Source organism: Eleginops maclovinus, chromosome 6, assembly GCF_036324505.1.
Source record: "Eleginops maclovinus isolate JMC-PN-2008 ecotype Puerto Natales chromosome 6, JC_Emac_rtc_rv5, whole genome shotgun sequence".
Taxonomy (NCBI): Eukaryota; Metazoa; Chordata; class Actinopteri; order Perciformes; family Eleginopidae; genus Eleginops; species Eleginops maclovinus.
Window position 1 is genome coordinate 7,462,004 of NC_086354.1, and position 19,950 is coordinate 7,481,953.

The window sequence follows — 19,950 nt, forward strand, 5'->3', positions numbered from 1 at the left end:
CGGTATTTGTTCACGGGGGGGGCTGTAGCAGTGGATATGCCGGATTCCCAGGGGGTAAATGAGAAGTATGGATGTTGACAAGGTTGTTTAAGAAAAGCAATCATAAGTTCACACTGTCTGAAAGTTGAAAGGTAGAACGGTGTGAATAATTTGGCACAAAGTCAAAAGGTAAACAACAATTCACCTTCAAAAGATCCCTTTATTCAAATGGCAATGCAAATTGGGAAATATGAAAGCACTCTAGTCTACATGATGGGTGATGTGTGTGAGCAGTGTGTACTTGTACTAGAAATAGACCTAATATACACTTAAAATAGAACTAGCTTTTACTATTAAGCTTCAGATATTTGTTCTTGCTTGATTGTACTTGTCCTTCTGAATTCATTAAACAGTTGTGACTAAGAGAGAGCTGAGCCAGAAGGCAAAGCTCTAAATCTACCGGTCCATCTTTATTCATACTCTCACCTATGGTCCTGAAGGGTGGGTCATGACCGAAAGAACGAAATTGCCAGCTGAAGAAATGGGTTTTTCTCTGCTAGAATTGCTTCCCTCACAACCCAAATCTAGATAATAGTTTCACAATGAAAGGATGGATGTTTGGGTTATTTATCCCAAAAACCACCGACTACAATTCAGACTACGTTTGATATTTACTGCAAAATTGTGACCTGCTCTTTCAATTAAATTACATCACGATCTAAACATGAGTAGCTAAGGTAAAGTAAACAAATAGCCTCCTGGCAGAAAATGTGCAGCAAAACGTTCAGGCAAACAGGTGTAAGCCTCAATTTCGCCATATTTCAAAATGACACAAGGAAATGGTGAACAATCAGTGCCGGGTGAGCAAAACTGTGTGAGCTAAATTGCCTGAAATTACCAGAGAGGAGAAAAAATAAAAACACACCGTATTTCATAACCATCCACAGACAAGGCAGGATGCAGAGACATCAATAGGCCATTAAGGTAAGCTATTAGGTCGGGTTTCTGTCAAAACTACTGTATGTTAGTCTGCTGTTTTTGCTTCTTTTTTTAAAAGGTCAGAGGTATAAACTTAACCAAAGGTTACTGCTGCCAACTGGGGAGGTTATCAAATTGGATATTGTTGAAAGCAGGGTCAAATAAGTTCACTGAAAGGTCTTACATTTAAACCCTACACTGAGTTTAGACTTGCCCTCCGTCTTATATAGGGGGCCAACTGGGGCCAATTGTCCAAAACAGCAGGCCGGTCGGGACCACCATGGGAGGATCACTCTTTTTAACGCAGAGCCATTAACAATCAAAGTCTTAACGGCCCTGCAGCTTAACGAGGGGACTTAACGAGCTTCTTAATGAAGCCCCGGCCATCATTACCACAGTGAGCGGTGGCGGCGCTGATTGAAGGCGCTGCTCAGAGTCATTCAGGAGCAGGGGAGCCCAGCCAGAGGAAACCAAATCCATTTAAGGCTGACCTATCACCCTTATCTGTTCCTCCTAGATTAATAGGAAAGTATAATAAGGATAACGCACTCAAGCAGATATAACGGCCGGGGATACTTTACGGCTACAGCGCTGGCACAGCTTTGGAATATCTTTCAGCAACCTGTCAGCGTGCGAGAATACCCAAACAATATTCTAACAACAACAACTGGATATCACCATATTTCACATCTGCTTAACTTGAATGATATGACACCTCATAACTCCTGCGTTCCATATCGCCCCCGTGATACACCATCAAATATATCAAGAGCCAAACAATATGAAGGCACCGGCCACAAAAGCCAAATTTACTGATGTGTCAGCCCTGCTTGGAGAGTGATTTCAGCCTGATAAGCTGCCATTTCCATTTTCCCTGGCGCCAGTTGTGTATGCAACACCCGGCCTCCCCAGACTCCTAAATCTCTTCAATTACTTATATTATCATAAGGTAATATGCTTATACTCATATACTCAATTTCACATTTTTGCAATAACCATATATCAAGAAGCGAGGAGGAAAAGTACTCTGTGCCGACCTCTAAATCATTTAAATAACTAATATACCGTATACACAATTTCACATTTCTGCAGCGCGATAAATCATAAAAACACCAGGAAAATGTGTTTTTTTTCACCACAGCTGTGCATTAGCCTAATGAATGTGGATGTTTTCCCTACCAATTCAGTGTGTGTGTGTGTGTGTGTGTGTGTGTGTGTGTGTGTGTGTGTGTGTGTGTGTGTGTGTGTGTGTGTGTGTGTGTGTGTGTGTGTGTGTGTGTGTGTGTGTGTGTGTGTGTGTGTGTGTGTGGTCGCTGTGATGTGTGTGGCTGAGAGGGAGGTGAGGTTACACTAGCAGGAAAAACATTACAAAAATCTGGGGAATGGGCTCAGATGAAAAAACTGGAATAGGCGTACAGTGGCACCGCTGAGCCCTGAGATTGGCAGTAAGGTTCAATCCCCCGGAAAACATCAGGGAGAGTTTGCAAGGGCACGCAGGCAGGTGTGAGAATATCCCCCAATCTCATCTGCAAGGAGGAAAGGGAAGCTATTCATCTTCTGTGGGGCGACTTCACAAGAACCGCAGGCCTGTTGGACGACCGAGAGTCAGTCAAACTCCCCAACAAGGCTTGGTGGTGGTATCGCTGGGGGCCGGGGCCTAAGCTAGCCGTTTTATATCAGCCAGGCGGTGTCAAGCAGGGCAGAGGGGAGAGGGTCAGCCAATCGATTTGGAGCAGGTCCACTAATTCAGAAAGGTGTTAGAAGAAACTGGCTGATCGGGGAAAAAAACAGCAAATAAATTTGGGACATTGCCTGTTTGAGTTCAGAGAGTCTTGTTGAAAATAAATGTGTGCCTCTCTTCCACTGAGATGTAGTTAGCTTTGCCTGAGGGTGTGGAAGTGTTTGTGTGCATGTGTGTCTTACACTATCTTACGTGACTGTTTTAAAGAAAGTATTTTGAGGTGTGTGGCAGCTTTAAAGAAGGAAGTGTAATGACTCCGAGTCTCCTTCGGCCCTGGCTGAACCTCCACTTGGCACAGTCATTGCAAACAGATAACAAGGAGCCAAGGCGTGACTAAGGATTTGTGTGTGTGTGTGTGTGTGTGTGTGTGTGTGTGTGTGTGTGTGTGTGTGTGTGTGTGTGTGTGTGTGTGTGTGTGTGTGTGTGTGTGTGTGTGTGTGTGTGTGTGTGTGTGTGTGTAGTTTGTGTGTGCCTGACCTGGACAGAGGAGAAACAGTTGAGAGTAGGCCAGGAAGTGTGGGGCAGTTAATAGTGCACAGCACAAAGCTGAGGCCAACATCTACACAGCGACTAGTAATTAAAGTCAACTACTCTCTGGGCTGGCTGTGATCAGTTCTGTCATCATCACATGTCTTCTCCTTCTCTCCCATCTGGAGAGCAACGGATCCCCATCTGGGCCTCATGCACATCCAAACACAAACAAGTGTTTGGACACAGGTATAGCAGGATTGTGTCCTTTTTTGGTATATTCCCCCATTGCAAATTGTTCCAGCTGGTCCAAATTGCGTGGTTTCCGAGCATGGACATTCACTTTGAGCAGCCGCCACAGATTCTCAATAGGATTGAGGTCTGGGCTCTGTGCGGGCCACTCCAGGAACTTGGTTTTGGTGTACTTCAGGAACTGTTGGACCAATTTCGATGTATGCTTTGGGTCATTGTCTTGTTGGAAGACCCAGCGACGACCTAAGGCTAGACTACGAACAGATTTCTGCATAATATCCCTCAAAATCTCAATCTTTTTTCATGATGCCATGCACCCGAATAAGGCTCCCTGTGAAAACAGCCCCACAGTATGATGCTCCCACCACCATGTTTAACTGTGGGAACTGTGAAAGCCTTTCCCTTTCTTCGCAAACATAAGCAACATCCATGTCCCCAACCGGTTCCAGTTTAGTCTCATCAGACCAAAGCACAGACTTCCAAAACTCATCTTTACCTTTCACATGTTCACGGGCAAACCTCAGTCTGGCTTTGATGTGCCGCTCTTTGAGTAAAGGGGTTCTTCTGGGACTATGGCCCTGAAGACCACCATGATGGAGAGCCCTCACAACTGCGTTCCTTGAAACATCAACTCCAGAAGAGGACAGGTCAGCAGCAATCATCTTGGCAGATGTCCGGGGCTTCTTGCTGACATCTCTGACTTTTTTCCTCTCTGGAGTTCTTGAAATCTTGCGCTTACAACCACGCCCAGGTTTGTATCACACAGAATTTGTCTCCTTGTACTTGTGCAATGATGCAACGTTCTAGACACTGTGAAACGCTTGGAAATGGCAGTATAGCCTTCCCGCTTATCATGAGCCTCCACTATCTTCTTTCTGAGCTGATTTCCTTTGTCTTCGGCATGGTGAGTAAAAGCAGTCCCTCTCAATAATGTGTTCAAGTGCCCTGTTCCTTTGAGTCCTTTTATGCTGATTGAATGCTCAGGTGTTGTTAGGAAGCCAATTGAATGCACAGGTGTGGTTTGAAAGCTGATTGGTTAATTAGGTGTGTTTTGAAAGCAAAATTTCACATGGGGGGCTAATATTTTTGACCACCCCATTTTTCACTATATTTGATATGAAGCAAGTCTAAAAATGTATTTTATATTCCAAAATGTACCAAAAGCTACTAAATAGCACTGGTGAATGTTTAATTATATCAAGTTTTATCAATGCTGCAAACATTGGGAAGAATTTTAGGAAAATGTTCCATAATTCCTGGGGGGCTAATCATTTTGGCCTCAACTGGTGGTTGGTAAAGGCCAAAATCCCAAAGTTCCCTCCAAGGAGAGCTTGAAAATAAAGACCTTTTTGAACATTGAAGCATGTAAACCTGTCACAGTAGAGGCACAAAATACAAATATTAAACCCACAAATGAGCAAAATAGGACCCCTTTAACTGAAGAGGCTAAGCCCTTCAGTTTAAGTATGTTTTGACACAGCAAATTATGAATTTTGTTAAATAAATGCTTAATTAAAAGAAAAGAAAATGTGCATTGAAGCCTTATTCATCATTAGATATGCTTTTATTTAAATACATTCTTTGGAATACTAGTACATTTACAGAAATTATAACCCATGAAGTAACCATTTTATTATGATAATTAGCTTTTCCCAAACTGTAATACACTCAAATGTTGTTGTTTTTTTAACCAAGAGCAGCTAAATCAAGGCTTATTACCTCTGTCACTGAATAAGCAGACAATGCACTTTTAATTTGCATTCACTGCCTAATAAGTCACTGATTATGTAAAAGGGCAGAAATATAATTTGGGTTTTTATTGTCACGGTTTTGCATTATTTCTGTTGCTGACAATGACATTAGACTCATCAATTTCCTTGCTGTGTTCCAGAAACACTTGCTAAAAATAAGTTAGACCTATCAAAGTTATTTGAAAAAGGAATTAAGGTTATTAAAGTTGTGAGCTCCAAGTCAGACAAGGTACAGAGGCATTTCTCAACACTTCCGGCAAGGAATTTAACAGGTACAGAGAGAAAGTGAACTTGGGATGTAATACCCCAGTCTGTCAGTCTAAATTGTCTTCAACCCTCTGAGGATACTAAAAATGTCACTGTAACTTTGTGAGGTTATAAGGGCTGATCTTTGACAAGTGTACTGCTTTTGCAATGAGGCTCTTTTGCATTAAAAAGGGTCAAATTCCACACCAAATTCATAACAAAACAGAAACATCCAGGTCTGCCAAAGAGAAACCAATGCGGAACAGCCTCAAACTTCGTCTTAATGACCAGCAGCATGGCTCAGCTACACTAGGTTCCAAAAATGAAGACCAATGTGTTTAGAAGTCTATGAGACAATTACCAAACCCAACTTGATTTATGTTCTTTTTCAAATGTTTCCTAACAAGTTTATGGTCTCAATATCTAGTCTCCTCTCTTCTTTAACACAGCATGATGTTCATTTTAATAGTGATATAAGAGTGAAAGAGTGAAATACATCATAAAACATGGTAGGCTTCATGGCATCGCTACTTAAGGCCAAAACGCCAAAATAGGGACTTAAAAATGGCAGTCAACAACCCAAGGGATAATATCACAGTGACTTTGTCCACTTCCTGTACACAGGCAATGATACTATCTTGTTTACACATGTGCAAAATCAAAAGGGGCACCAACATTCTTTGTGCTTGGCAGAGTAGTTTGGTTTTCATTTTACCCTTTGAGTTATCGAAGTCAACTTTTACTGACTGCTTTTCCCATAGTGTTCTGAGAGTGTATTGAGAGATTCATTACCAACATTAAATGTCGACACACCTGCGATTTTATCTTCAAATAAAGTGGATCATTTATAATCTGTTGGCTTAATAACATCCCTTCTGATCATCTGGATGATTTTTTTTTTTTTTGCTCAGACAGACTGGAAGAGATTAATTTGGTGATTATAATTTTATCACAACAAATTGAAATGATGCCAAAACTGTGAGAATAATAACCACGTTATACTTAACTAACAAACAAACCATTAAAAACCTCACCAAACATCCATAAAAGGTATGCAAATGGTGTTACTCACAGGTGTGTGTCACAGCCATGCATGTAAATGTGCTCGCTCTACTTTGACTGCACTCCTCTCTAATCAATGCGGAGACACACATAACAAAAAAAATAAAATGCTTTCAATTATGCAGAGGCACTTGAACATAAACCCCCCACAGAAGCATAAAGCAGCCAGCCTCTGAGGAGCACTTGTGACTTCAGAAGACAGACCTTTGTACTGTGACAAGTTTTAAATTCCGTCTGAACTTTCAATCAAACCCGTTCTCGCGGCGAATACGAGGGGAAATTCCCTTTTGTTCTGTGCTCACAGTGAAATGTCAGACGATATTGAAAACAGTCTCCTCCGGCTCCTTGTCTGTTTGTCTTACAGCGAGACATGGTTTAAATAGGTCATGAGGAGCCGCCGCTAATTGTTTAGCATTGATTCACCATTGATCCGCCATTGAAGTTTGGTTAGTGTCGATCGCCTCCTTAATTCACTTGTCGCGTGGACATGTTGCCATGTTCTCGTTTGATCTAATTCAGTCCGTCTCTAGAGGGCACGCTGTGTGGCCTCCACACACAAACACATAACACACAAACTGCAAAACCCCTTTCTGCCACACTCACTTCCTCCCACTCGCACACTTCCTAATAGAACATTCATTATTCATCATTATTAGCCTTTTCCTTTAGCACAATAAGCTGTTCAATGCATCTCGCAACTGTTCCCTTCCTCTGCAATCCATTATTCAGTACAAAACTGTGCTTTTAGCCTGCGAGTATGCAAATCCCACTTTTGATTATCATAATCAGCTGATGTATTTGAGGGAATGTGGGTGGGTGTGCATGGCCGTGTGTGTGTGGCGGCTCCTCGGGTGATTGTTTGTGTTTTATTGCTTCAATGCTCCACTCTGGTGGTGTACACTTCACGTCATATTTTTAGCCGAAGGAGACGAGCTTGGAAAAGGCCACTGGAGGCTTAACTCACTGCTGTACATTCAAAGGGCAAGTCGCCCACATATATGCCACCGCGTGCCACTGCCAAGAGGAATGGCTTTAACCATCGTGAGCCAAAACGTGTGCGTGTGTGTGTGTTTGGTGCGGTGTGTGTGTAGAAAGGCAAGGGGATTGTGTAATAATGAAAAGAAATTTCAAGTGCTGTTTATTATCTTTTCTTTCATTGCTTTGTTATTAGTATTGAGTTTTTGTGAGAAGAAGGCCAGATAGATTTTTTCTGTGGCTAAAAAGGTACAGCTTGTTAGAGAATATGCAGTGTCAACCATGGTAGACAAACAGTTACTACATTTAAATTACAAATATATTAGTTGCTACAGTTACAGCCCGTTACGCTAGTATTGTTTCCATGTTGAGGGTCTTTGTGTTTGTGACATCATGGCAAAATGTGCTCCTGAAGAAAAATACTGTAGGTGGATCTTCTACAGGAGCTGTTGGCCGAGTGTATATAATTTGTCCCGTTTCTCTGTGGACATATTTTTATTTTTATCTTTACAGACTTGTACTGAGAACATATAAAGGTCTAAATTGGAGATAGGTGTGGGAGACAAACTCCCTCTAGAAGGAGATTTGGGATTTTACCCTTTGCGGACCATTTACATGCACAAAAACCTCCAACCAGTAGGGTTGCATTTTACACATTTTATACCTCATAATTTCATCCTGTTTTGTGGGGTCACATTGACCTTGACTTTTCACCACAATTTTCATATTAGTTCATCCTTGAGTTCATGTGGTCATTTGTGCCGTATTTGATAACATTTCTATTCTAGATTTTCCTGAGATATGAGGAGAATGAGACAGAAATGCCTAAAGGGAGAGGTTTGCTTATAAATATGAACATAAACTCCATAAACATTCCTTAAAACAGCTTCTTTGGAGGGACCCACAACAGCAAGTGTTTTGAGAAGCACATAATCACACTTTATATATAAGATTTATGGACAGTATATATTACATGCTTTAATTATACAGTGTGTCACTACCTTTCAATTATCCCAGCATGTGTGTTTCCCCTGGAGTGCCTCTCATCATGCATTAAAATATTAACCTGCATCTGTCAGCAAGCTGAAAAGAAGATTCACCCCTCCTCTTCTTTCTACCTGTCTTTATCCTACGGCTTCACCTCTGTCACCCCCATCCCATCAGGTGCCACCTTTCACCCGCTCCCTCTGCCCCTTCCACGACCTCCTGCTCTCTTCTTCTGACCTTCCTTTACCATGTGCCACCTCCCGTCACCTCCCCCTTTATCCGCTAGGCTACTCACACCAGCTGTTGGCCAACATAAGCTGCTCTAATCCATAGTTTTTGTATCAACAATGAATTAACTCAGTTTGACAGGGTACTTCAGCATCGTTTTGCTCATTATTTTGGCTTCACTGTTCTACTGTTTGGTTTCTCTCATAGCTTTTTATCAACCTTGTTTTCAGACTCAGCAGGCAGCTGTTTTCAACTACAAAAAAGCTCTCATAAACCCACTGTAAGATGTCTGCCTATTCCCAAACAGTAGACAGACAGACCAGCTGGGGAGTGGAGGGGAGTATTTAGCAGTTAAACAGTCAGATATTCTGATCAGGATTTAGTGCAGACGAAAAACAGAAGGAGATGGAGAACATTGGATTTACATTTGCCAGAAACACGACTTGTGTGTGCCTTCACTTTCACCATAGGAACATAGAAATTCTAATATTTTAAATAGCATCTTGCGTTAGAAGCCAAAATAGTTTTGCTAATTTGGTTTTGCAAGGATTTATTTTATTCATTTTGCTAACGAAAACTACGATAAGAAACTTTTCTTCCCTGAATGAGACGATGATTAGGGAATAAGGACACAAGGAAACAGGGTGATATTTTGGCTAAAATAGACTGACAGAAATGTTCAATATGCTGTAATCTTTTGATATATTCTAACACCTCATCAGTTTTCAGGAAAAAACGAAGGTATCTAAAGAAAACAGAATGAGGTTGACTAGAAAACAAGTGCATTTGACCCAAGACTTAAAAGTGCTTTGTCTCAATTCGGCATCATCCATGATTAATATTTTTCTGTTCACGTAAATGGTCTGCAAAGGATAAAATAACAGCGTTCCCTCCTCTAAGACACACTTTCTCTATTGGACTCCTTTGGTTACTTCTGTAAAATAGTGACATCACTATGTAACACTCGCTCTTCTGTTGGCCAGCGCTCCAACGCATTGCACCTGATGTGCTAAAGGGAGGGACATCTATAAGCGGTTGACCAATCCCAACAGAGCTGGACAGCTAACCAATCAGAGCAGATTGGGCTCTGGTTTCAGACAGAGGGTGAAAACAGGTGCTAAATATATATTATATAAATATGAACCTGAAAACAACCATATGTTCTCTCTCAACTGGCAAACGGCTGATGTACAACCACTGGGAAAGACAATTTACCTGTGTTATGGTTACACCAGGGGCAAAACTTGGAGCTCAGCCCCATTCTTGTTCTCATAAAGTACTTTATTGTGCTGCACTTCTCAGAGTGAAAGAACGCAAAATAGCAAGTGTATGTATGCAAATTGAGACAAAGAATAAGACACAAATTAAAACTACATGAAATTTAGTTTTAATGATTTACATAAAGGGTGTTTTAACACCTTTGTGAGAGTTTCTTTTCATTGAGTATTACACAGATAGCATGGCTGTAGATTTAGTTGACACAAGCCTATTAAATTTAATTCAACAAAGCTAATTTTAAAAAATATTTCAATTGTTGATCATCTGAGTTAAGATGTATGTCTATATCTGTGTCATATTGCAGTGTTAAGCTAAAGGTCCCCTATTATGCAAAATGTACTTTTTGCAATCCTCTCTCTTTTCCTCCTTACCCACATCTCGAAAAACGGGGGTACAAACAAGCTGATCCAGATTTGCTGTCGATATGACGTCATAACTTAAATGTTGGCTGGCTTTACATTGAACTCCTGGCAATGTCCCGCCCAAGTGACATGTCCCAACCTATCATCCCCCATATACAGTTGCGAGCTGAAACCCCTCCGCAGCACCTCTGTGTGTCTGTGTATTCAGCAGGATGTCTGCAGGAGGGACTTAGAGTTGTTGTATATATAATACATATAATGTCTCTGTTCTAGTGGTAAACACTGAGAAGTGTTTCAGAAATAATGCTTGATGTGGTTTGGAACATAATATAGCGTTTAATCACGGCAGCGTTTAGCTGAGTATCTCTGTTAGAAACTTCTCTCTTCACAGAGAGAGCTGCATGACGCTGCAAAGGGGCGTGGCCAGCTTCAGCTCAGCTCAAATTTAAAACGACAGTCACAAAATCAGCACTTCAGGAACAGAGCTGAAATAGAGGGGGATGAGGCATGCTACAATGGGAGATCTGTTTGATGTTTTGAGCAAAGTACTTCACAGACTGCCCTACAATATATTGTTCAAATATAGCATAATAGGAGACCTTTAAGTTTCGATCAATATGTGGCATGGTTTGTGACTTTAAGAGCATAGACATTTTATAAGTTAAAATTCATGTTTTGGTTTGCGAGCTTATTTAGATTTCCAATTTTACTGCCTGGAATCTAGACCAAGAAAAGGCTCAGAGGCTACCTCGACAACCTAATTAGTTTGAAGTGTTAACATGGGGCCCCTGATTAAAGCAAATACTTATATTTTGGTTTAATAATTGGATATTGATGAGATCAAGCTTATATTGATTAAAGCATAACAAGCAGCAAAGCTTATTCACCGATAACTGGTAATTATTTATAAGCTGAAGTTCAATTTATACGTGTTGAGCAACAGTGATTATTTAATGATCAGATCTAATGATTAGCTGTTCCGTTGTGGCTGCCTGGGGGTGATGTGTCACCTTTCAGCTCGTGTCTTTATGACTCTTCTTCACTCCTAGTCTGTAGTGTGACTTTTCTTTCTTCTACACTGCCACTGCCCTCCTCTCTCTCGCTGCCCTCCACTCCCTGACTCACGCCTCCTTTAGGGGCATGGGGGAGCATGCAGTGCACAGTCCAGACAAACGCATAATATTAGCTCAAGGTCACAGAACTCACGCTGGGCTATGCATAATCATGAGTTTTACTCCTGCAGGACCTCTACACTTCACATATTCCTGATGTCACTACTGCTAAATGTGTGGCTCAGCGTTGACACAGCTAACCTTGACGGGTTACCCCCAGGCGAGTAAAACCAGCTCCAATCTGTGGTTCAGTTTTGTGTTTTTACACTAGGAACATCCTAACCCGACGTTTCCAGGGTTATCTTTTTTAATATTACGGCACATGAAGTCTTAGGGGTTCATATTCTCTTGGAGACAAAGTGTTGACATTTTCACATCTGGGAGAGCGATGCTTTAAATTCACATGCTCGTGTTGCTGATTTGTTCGACATTATCCCGAGATGAAACACAGGCTATAAAGGGAGAGGGGAGATTGGAAGTAAAGAAGAGAAAGGCAGTCTGTGTTTCCTTTGAATTCTATCTTTAATATACTCTGCGGTTTCTCCTCTTTTCTCCCTCATCTCAGCCTTGTTCCCTCATTCATCCCATCCATTATTTCCTCTATGTGATCTTGCACCCACTCGGCAACAGAGACACAGATTTTGGGCTTGCAATAAAATAGTGTTAAACTGCTTGCCTCCATTCTCTCACTGTCTCTGTTTCTCTTTTGTATTTCCCTCCGTGTCAACCCCGGATTCCTCGCCGCCTCTTTCCATAACCCTCTCTTTTTTTTGTCTGTCTCTCTTCGTCTAGCTCCGGGCCTCGTAGGTCAGTTTTAGAGAAGTGTGTGATCTCTCGCTCCATCCTTTTCCGTTCCTTTCTTTCCCCTTAAACTGCCTCACACGTTTTTCCCCTCTGCCAGTTGTAAGCTATTAACCTTTCCTCACTTTCCACCAGTCTTACTTCCCTCCCCTCCCCCCTTCCACTCTGTGTATCCACATGCCATTAATGCTGCCCTTAATGTGCTGTACATCGCTTTTTTTCTCCCTTGACCTCCCTCTCTGTACTCTCTCCGCTTTTACCCACTTTCTTCCGCATCGCCCCTTTCTTTGTCCTGCATGGTAATCGTGCTTTCCTCTGTCTTGTTATCTCCCCCTCCTCTCTCTTCCCTCCCGACACTGTAGTCACTCTCTAATTGCTGTCTCACCCCTGCTGTGCTCGGACCCGGAGGCTAAATGATTTCTACAGGGAGGGTGCACGAGTGGAATCACATGAAAAAAGACAGAGATGCTAACAAGGAGACGTCTTTTTAAAGAATAATTATTGATGAGTTCCTTGTCAGAAGATGTGTGTGTTTACAGTTAGGCCCTCCTGGTGGCACCATCACACACTTTTCTTTTGTTTTGGCCGCGTGACTCCTAGACTTACTCCTTTTTTTCAGCGTCAAAAAGGTTTTTTATCCCGAGTTTTATTATGAATCACTTTGAAGCAGGTCTCACAAGCCTTCTGGGATTGTGTATGCATTTGTGACACAAATATTTGTTTATAATCTTCAAGTCTTTATGTGTTTATTTGTGGGGGATGTGCACAGAGCAGCAGTGGCGTTTCCACAGTAGAAATACCGCCGTGTAAAGATACTCTGTATGTGTTGAGAAAATATTCTGTATTTAAATGATCCCATGTTTCTTGAATGAGAGTATAAATAGTATTATCTGCAAAAAGTACTTGAATGTTTTGATTTCAGTTCTGGTCAATTTATATTATAACTGGAAGTAATGTTAAAGCGCCCCTATTTTGCTCATTTTCAGGGTCATATTTGTATTTTGTGCCTCTACTTTGACATGTTTCCATTCTTTAATGTTCAAACAGCTCTTTTTTTCCTCCTGCTGCATCACCTCTTTTCACCCTCTGTCTGCAACCAGAGCCCAGTCTGCTCTAATTGGTTAGCTGGACAGCTCTGTTGTGATTGGTCAACCACCTGGAGATGTTTCGGAAATGTCCTGCCCCTTAGGCTATCACGTACAATGAGTGAGAGTAAATCCACATGGAGGGAACTTTGGGATTTTAGCCTTTGCAGACCATTGACATTCACAAAAACATTTATAAACACACTACAGGAAAGGGAAAACCCCAACTAGCATAATAGATCTCCTTTAACAAGTCTAGAGTTTCGTACAAAATGAAATATTTGATGTCAACTGTAGGCAGGAAATGCACTCTGAGTTTGGAGAACATTCAAGAAAAAGAAGGCACAACAAGGGTTACTACAATGAAACGGAGTGGCAGGACATTGCTAAGCAGTTGACCAATCAGAGCAGACTGGGCTCTGGTTTCAGACAGAGGGTGAAAAGAGCTGCTGCCGCACAGGCAGTATGGAAAAAACTAAAACCTGTTCCACATTAAAGCATGGAGACATGTCAGAGTAGAGGGGAAAAAATATAAATATGAGGCCAAGTTTTAGCAAATGTAATCACTCAATAAAGCTTTATTTCCAGAACCGATCATATCTCTGTGATGATCACACATGCATTTTGCATTTAACATCTAGCTGAAAGTGAATTGAATGGTGCAATATCTCGCTCGGAAATTTGTTGGAGAAGAAGTATAAAGTAAAATATAAATCATTAAGTAAAAGCACTTTACCTCAAAATTGCATGTGAGGGAATGTACTTAGTTACTTTACCCACACTGGCTTGTGGCTAATGACTAAAAGGGCTCTTGCTAGAGTGAACATCAGAGAAAATAACATAATGTGCATGCAAACGTACAAGGTCTCAAACACCGGCACTGAACTTCCTCTGACAGCCTCCTTCACGCCCTTGCATCACACCACCAACTTCCTACGAGCGCTTTCGGAAAATGTCCTGAGTGCGCTTTTGCACCCAGAGGCCATGCACAGAGGCGCTGGAGTTATCAATACCAGAGCGCTCATAACTATGTAATTTATATATATATCTTTAGATGCCTTCAGGCTGGAGGAATCTCTTAACTTCATTTTGCAGAGCAATCTTCACCAGTGACTGTTAATGAATGATTCAACATTAAAAGAAAGTACTACTACCCTGGAGAATTGGTTGCTATTGTCTAATGTGGCAGAATCTGAGAGTATTTAATTAGTCATTCACAATGATGTCTGCACGTTTGATGTTTTAACTGTGCTGCAGTGCCATGTGTCGTTAAGACAATAATGTTAATTGTGTTATACAGGCATATTTCACTGACTATGAATTATGTATGTCCATGCTGATGTTAATGATATGCTAATGATGATGATCGCCTAGGTCCATTTCCTGTTACACTGGTGATTACATATGCATGTTCGCAGAAATGCCAGGTAGCTCACACACTTTACATGCATATGTCGGGAATGTGGTAGGGTGAGTTTTCACTTCTGGCCTCAGAAAATAAATGTAGTTGAATATGTAAAATGTTTGGGGTTAATGTTTGTAAATCAAATATATTTAGTTATTGTAAACATAAGATTAAATAGTATGAGAAAATGGAGTTGCTGCAGTGTTTAAACTGGAGCTATGTGTATTCTGCAAATATTGGTAATATTTTTAATAGGATTATTTTCTTACTTAAGATACGCATTCCGTATATCCTTTACGACCCTATTTTATTATATTTAATTAGTCTCTGTTTTTTAATTATTTTTTAAAATTAATTAATACATTTATTTAACCTAAATTTCTGTGTTGTTTTGGGGTATGCAGTACTCTCCTCCATTCAGTGCTGATTTTTTTATTAAAAAGGGGCTGTACAAATAAAGTCTATTATTAGTTATTTGAATTATTACTTTTTTTAAGGGCAAGACTGAGACATTGTAATTTCTTTCTAGACAAATTACTATCTTTTGGGTGTATTGTCCTTAATAGAAAAGCATTTAGTGGTGCATTTTTGTAGGAAAAGTGTTGCAAAATAATTAATATTATTATTTTATTTTTGGGGCAAGATGGAGACGTTGGAATTCTTTCTAGAGAGGAAGGAAATGCTATATTTAGTGTCACGTTGTCTCCCCGCACGAGGTGTTAGGGAGTTTGCATTTCAAGAGGAGAGGAAAAAGAGGAAGAAAAGCTAATCAGAAAGCGGTTGGTTTTTTTTCTTAATCCCAGCTCTGCTGAGGCGCCTTTTCTCCTTAAGAAAAATCTGTGATTCTTTCACACTGCCTCTGCAATCACTTGAAACCCCATTACAGAACATGTGACAGCATCAATTAAATTCACAATTATCACGGGGCAGAGACACTCCGTTGTGAGAAAAAATATAGTTACATGGCATCGTGTGTGTGTGTGTATGTCTTAATATGTGCTTGTGTGTGTAGAGATAAAGAGAGTGTTGATAAAGAGAGGAAAACTGTGTCAGACGGTTCAGATTTTTTTCTTGGCCTTTTTTGGGAATTCTTGCAAACCTCTTCAAAAAGAATACACTACGGCAAATAACAACTTAGATCTTTGATGCTATTGACAGATTTCAAGGGCCACTCCAGCATCAGTTAATGGCCATTTGGTGAGTCATTCTTTTAGATTTAATACGCAATGAGCTTTTTTTTGTGGTATGGTGCTTTGAACAAAACTGCTTACAAATATCCATGGAAAAATTTGACTGGGCTGTGTCCACAAAGTTGGCCCCTCACTCATTATCGCCTTAGCAGCAGAGCCCTTTGTCTCCCATGGACATCACAGATTAGAGTATTGGCTCTTGTATGCAGCTTTGTGGAGATTTATCCAGATTGAAATGTCCGAGATCACAGAAAAAAAACAGCATGAATCAGTGTTAGAGGGCGGATTGTTAAATATAGCCCACAATTAAATACAGAATCACACCTTCAGATATGCGTAGTTGTGTGTTGGACACAGTAAAGCCGTCTGAAGGAGAGACACGTGTTGTGAGTCACAGGCGGGGAGTGTTTGCAAGTGATTGAGCCTGAATTTGGAGTGTGTTAGATCTGGCAGGTGGAGCTGCTCCGGCCTGTAAAGTCCGTTTCTCCACACTCTCCATCACAGCGCTCTTCATTAAGGCACAATCAGGTCCCTTGTAGGGAAAAAAACACAGCAGCGTGTCAGCATGGATCTCTCTACCTATAGCAGTGGCATGCACTGGAGCAGAGCGGGAGATTAAAAATTCATAAGCGTATTAAGATCTATAAGAGCATTATGCATGTGTGCCGTCCCTGTCTAATACAGTGGGGTACTAATCATACGCATCTCAGGCGCGCACACACACAAACACACAGTCACAATAGCGTTCTGGGTGTACTCCAGGTGTCAGCACTATCATATGGGCATGTGTGTGTGGCCTGGCAGTGTTCCCTCCTTGAGTGCCATACAATGTGCTGGCAGAAATACCTGCTTGACACAGCAGATTGGCACTAATGGCTTTACACGCGGCGCCATCTGTAAGCTGGACCGTGAACTCTTGCATCTTTCTCCACGGCCAGTAACAATGTTTCGTAGCTCGGACCATCATCAGTCATAGCACAAAGGCAAAAAAAAGCCAAATTAAATGTTGGATAATCATCAGTGCACTCAGGGAGGCTGTGCATAACACTGCAGGCTCCTGTCCTTCTGTGGGCACCTGGGTATTCAGATCTAAAACCGCAAAGCAATTTGGGCCCTTTCGTCTATGGAGTGCCAGACACCCCCCGCTGAGTCAAAGCCCTTCACCACCGGCGCATCTTTGAGCACCCGCACACACACAAACACGTACGCCGATTTCTAACTGTGGCTTCCAACAGCCTGCAGCAGTCGCACAGGGATCATTACTATTCATTTGCTCAGCAAACTGGCCACCCCGGCTTATAAATTAGCTCATCTACTGCAGCTGGGTACTGAGACAGTTGGCGCACGCTGAGGGGCCCGAGAGTAGCGGCCATTACAGAGCAGGGTTCCGAGACACCTTCTGTCCGGTCCACGTGACCTCCTCCACGTTCATCTGCTCGCCAGGTTCAGGGGAGGGAGGGTGTTATGGGCGCTGGCGGTAAAACAGGCCCAGTCGATGATTCTAATAAATTACAGAGCCGAGCAATAGGACCACAGCCCTGTGTGTGTTGTGCTGAGGGAGAATGAAATGATAAATCCTGTCAAAACCAAGTGTAAATCAGTCTGAATGAAATAGCATTAGCGGGACCTTTCAGCCCCTCTGACCATGAGGGGGAGGAGATCTGACAGGTCTGACCTACAGGGAAATGAGGGACCATTCGGACTACTCTTGCTTTCTGCCTTGGGGGGAGGATCAATGGTGGAAGGAAAAAGTAAAGCTATTAATTCTCCTGGATATGTCAATTTCCATTGGCGGGTGCAGGTTGGTAGTGATCATGACTGGCCCCTTGGGCATACAAGATCTGGGGTCTTTGTTGTGCCTCAGTACACCATTGATTCATTGAAGTTTTTACTGCCACCTGGAAGGCACCATATCACGCTGGAGCAACGTAAATCAATTCCAATTGCAGGTTTATAACAATGCACAAAAACAGCGGGAGCGTGACTGCGGGGTTAAATTATGCTAAGCACTTCTTGTGTGAGATGTGTACCTGAGAGGAGGGCCGGAGGTTAAATAAGCCATGTAAGAGACTTGTAACAGTGTTTTAAATATTCATAAAACCCTCATTAAATAGATAAAAGCTCTCTTAAATGATGAATGAAGTTTTCCTTACCCGTCCAATGAGCACAGGTTCTGGCCCGGCGTACTCTTCGATCACAAAGAACTGGTTCCAGATCCAGCTCCTCCTACTGCGGGAGCGCGGCCCCCGACCCTCCATGTTGTCACGCTCTTCCTCTTCCACTTCTGCCTCCTCAAACACGAGGCCAATCCCGTTTTCTGAATCGACAGCTTGCGTCCCCATGTCTTTCGTATCGTGGCTCCATTCGGGAGCCGGGTGGAGCCTCAGGACATGACTGCTGTTGACAAGTTTATTGTCTTCATCTGCAGGGTACTGAGCTGTGCTGAGTTCTGTTTGAGCAGCGAGAACTGACTCTTTTAATGGGTCTCTGTGGGGATCTGCTGCTCCGATCCCTGGCCGTTCTCCCTGGGGTTGCGCTGTCAGCACAGACGGCGGAGAATCATTTGTTTCGGAGAGAAGATACTGCGGGAGATGTTTTGTCGATGTAAATGGTGGTTCCGTTTGGGTGACGGGTACTTCTCTCTCAGGGGTGATGTTGACCTCGCTGTGGGCTGTTGACAGTAAACGGACAATGCGTTTGCTCTTGCTATCGCCACCATCTGAACTCTGCATTCCCATGCTGCCCTGCCCATTGCTCAATGCTGGGTTGACTTCACTTATAGGATTAACACGAGTGTTCGCTCCCTGCTCACGATTCATATCTGGGGTGGTGACTGGGCTTAAATAAGGGAGCGCTGTCTGATTATCAAAACCAGTGTGGAGCTGAGTGACAGCCATATCTTGTCTTGGCACTTTCTGAGCCTCCAACTCTCTGTGATTAACGTCAATCAAATCTCTCTTCCTGCTCCGGCTGCCCTTGCTCGGAAAGCTCAGGCTGGGAACGCTCTGCATTTGGGAATTGACGATCCTGACTAGGTTCTCTTTCGACAGCATCTTCAGAACCCCGTAACTACCAGTGAGGTTCAGCTTTCGGTTTGAATCTATGCTGAACCCTTTTCCTGGCACACCTGTAGTGTGGATACCCAAATCTGGTCTGCTCCTGATTCTAGAGCCAGATTTAAACCTAGTTTTATTGGCGTGTAGCTCCGGCTTGTGGTGGATTGCGAATGTCTTCTCTGACCTTCCTGTTTTTGTAGAAGTATCAGCATTCTTTGTGTTGTTCTTGACTCTCTTCGCATCTTGGTTTAGCTCCTTGCTATAGGCTAATATGTGCGGAGTCACTTCTCTTTTATTGACAGAGTCGACCTCGCGCTTGGGCTTGAACGCTTTTCTCTCCTTGTTGACTACTGATGGAGCACCATGAATCTGCAATATTTTGGAATGATAATAAGATCCAGTGTCAACCGCCTGCTCGTGACTAATCAGGTTTCTAAGAGTCACCACGGGCATTGCATTCACATCCAGGCTTGCATCCCATTGGTCCATATCTCTGCTTTCCCCTAGCTTCAGTGAGTGCGATCCACCCACTCCTCTCCTCCGTAAAATCTTACTTGCCGAGGCACCTCCGGCGAGTCCCTCCCACAGGCACAAGGAAACAAATAGGAGCAGATTCCTCGTAATCATCTTGTCTTGGGGCGAGATGTCCTAATTTGAGCGAGGTTTGCTGTTAGGCAGGCCTTGTTTTACGGTTGTCTTCATTCTCTCCTCCGTCTTCCCTCTTTTCATCCCCCTCCTCTCACTCTTTCATTCTGTGTCCTTCACACTGAGCTGGAGGGCAGGTGTCAGTCACTCTCTTCTCCCCCTTTATTTTCACACCGCTTAATATCTTCCTCTATCTCGCCGAGCCCCTCTCTGCTGATTTTCTTCCCACTCCTCTCGCGAAGCGTCTCATCCAGTTTCCCACGGAGGTTTGGACACCCTGAGAATAAAGATAAAGATAATTAAGTTAAAACTTTAATCATAGCACGGCGTTAATTAATAGTGAAGCGGC

At 42.4% G+C, this 19,950-nt stretch overlaps 1 protein-coding gene across 1 annotated transcript in view; it reads right to left on the reverse strand.

The window, feature by feature from the left end:
- LOC134866123 (cadherin-24) overlaps window positions 1-18,471 on the reverse strand; it is an 86,000-nt gene extending 67,529 nt beyond the window's left edge. The window contains exon 1 of the mRNA XM_063886107.1: window positions 18,054-18,471. Coding sequence (XP_063742177.1) covers window positions 18,054-18,242 — 189 coding nt within the window. The 5' untranslated portion in view covers window positions 18,243-18,471. The remainder of the gene's footprint in view (window positions 1-18,053) is intronic.
- Between the last annotated feature and the right edge of the window lie 1,479 nt (window positions 18,472-19,950).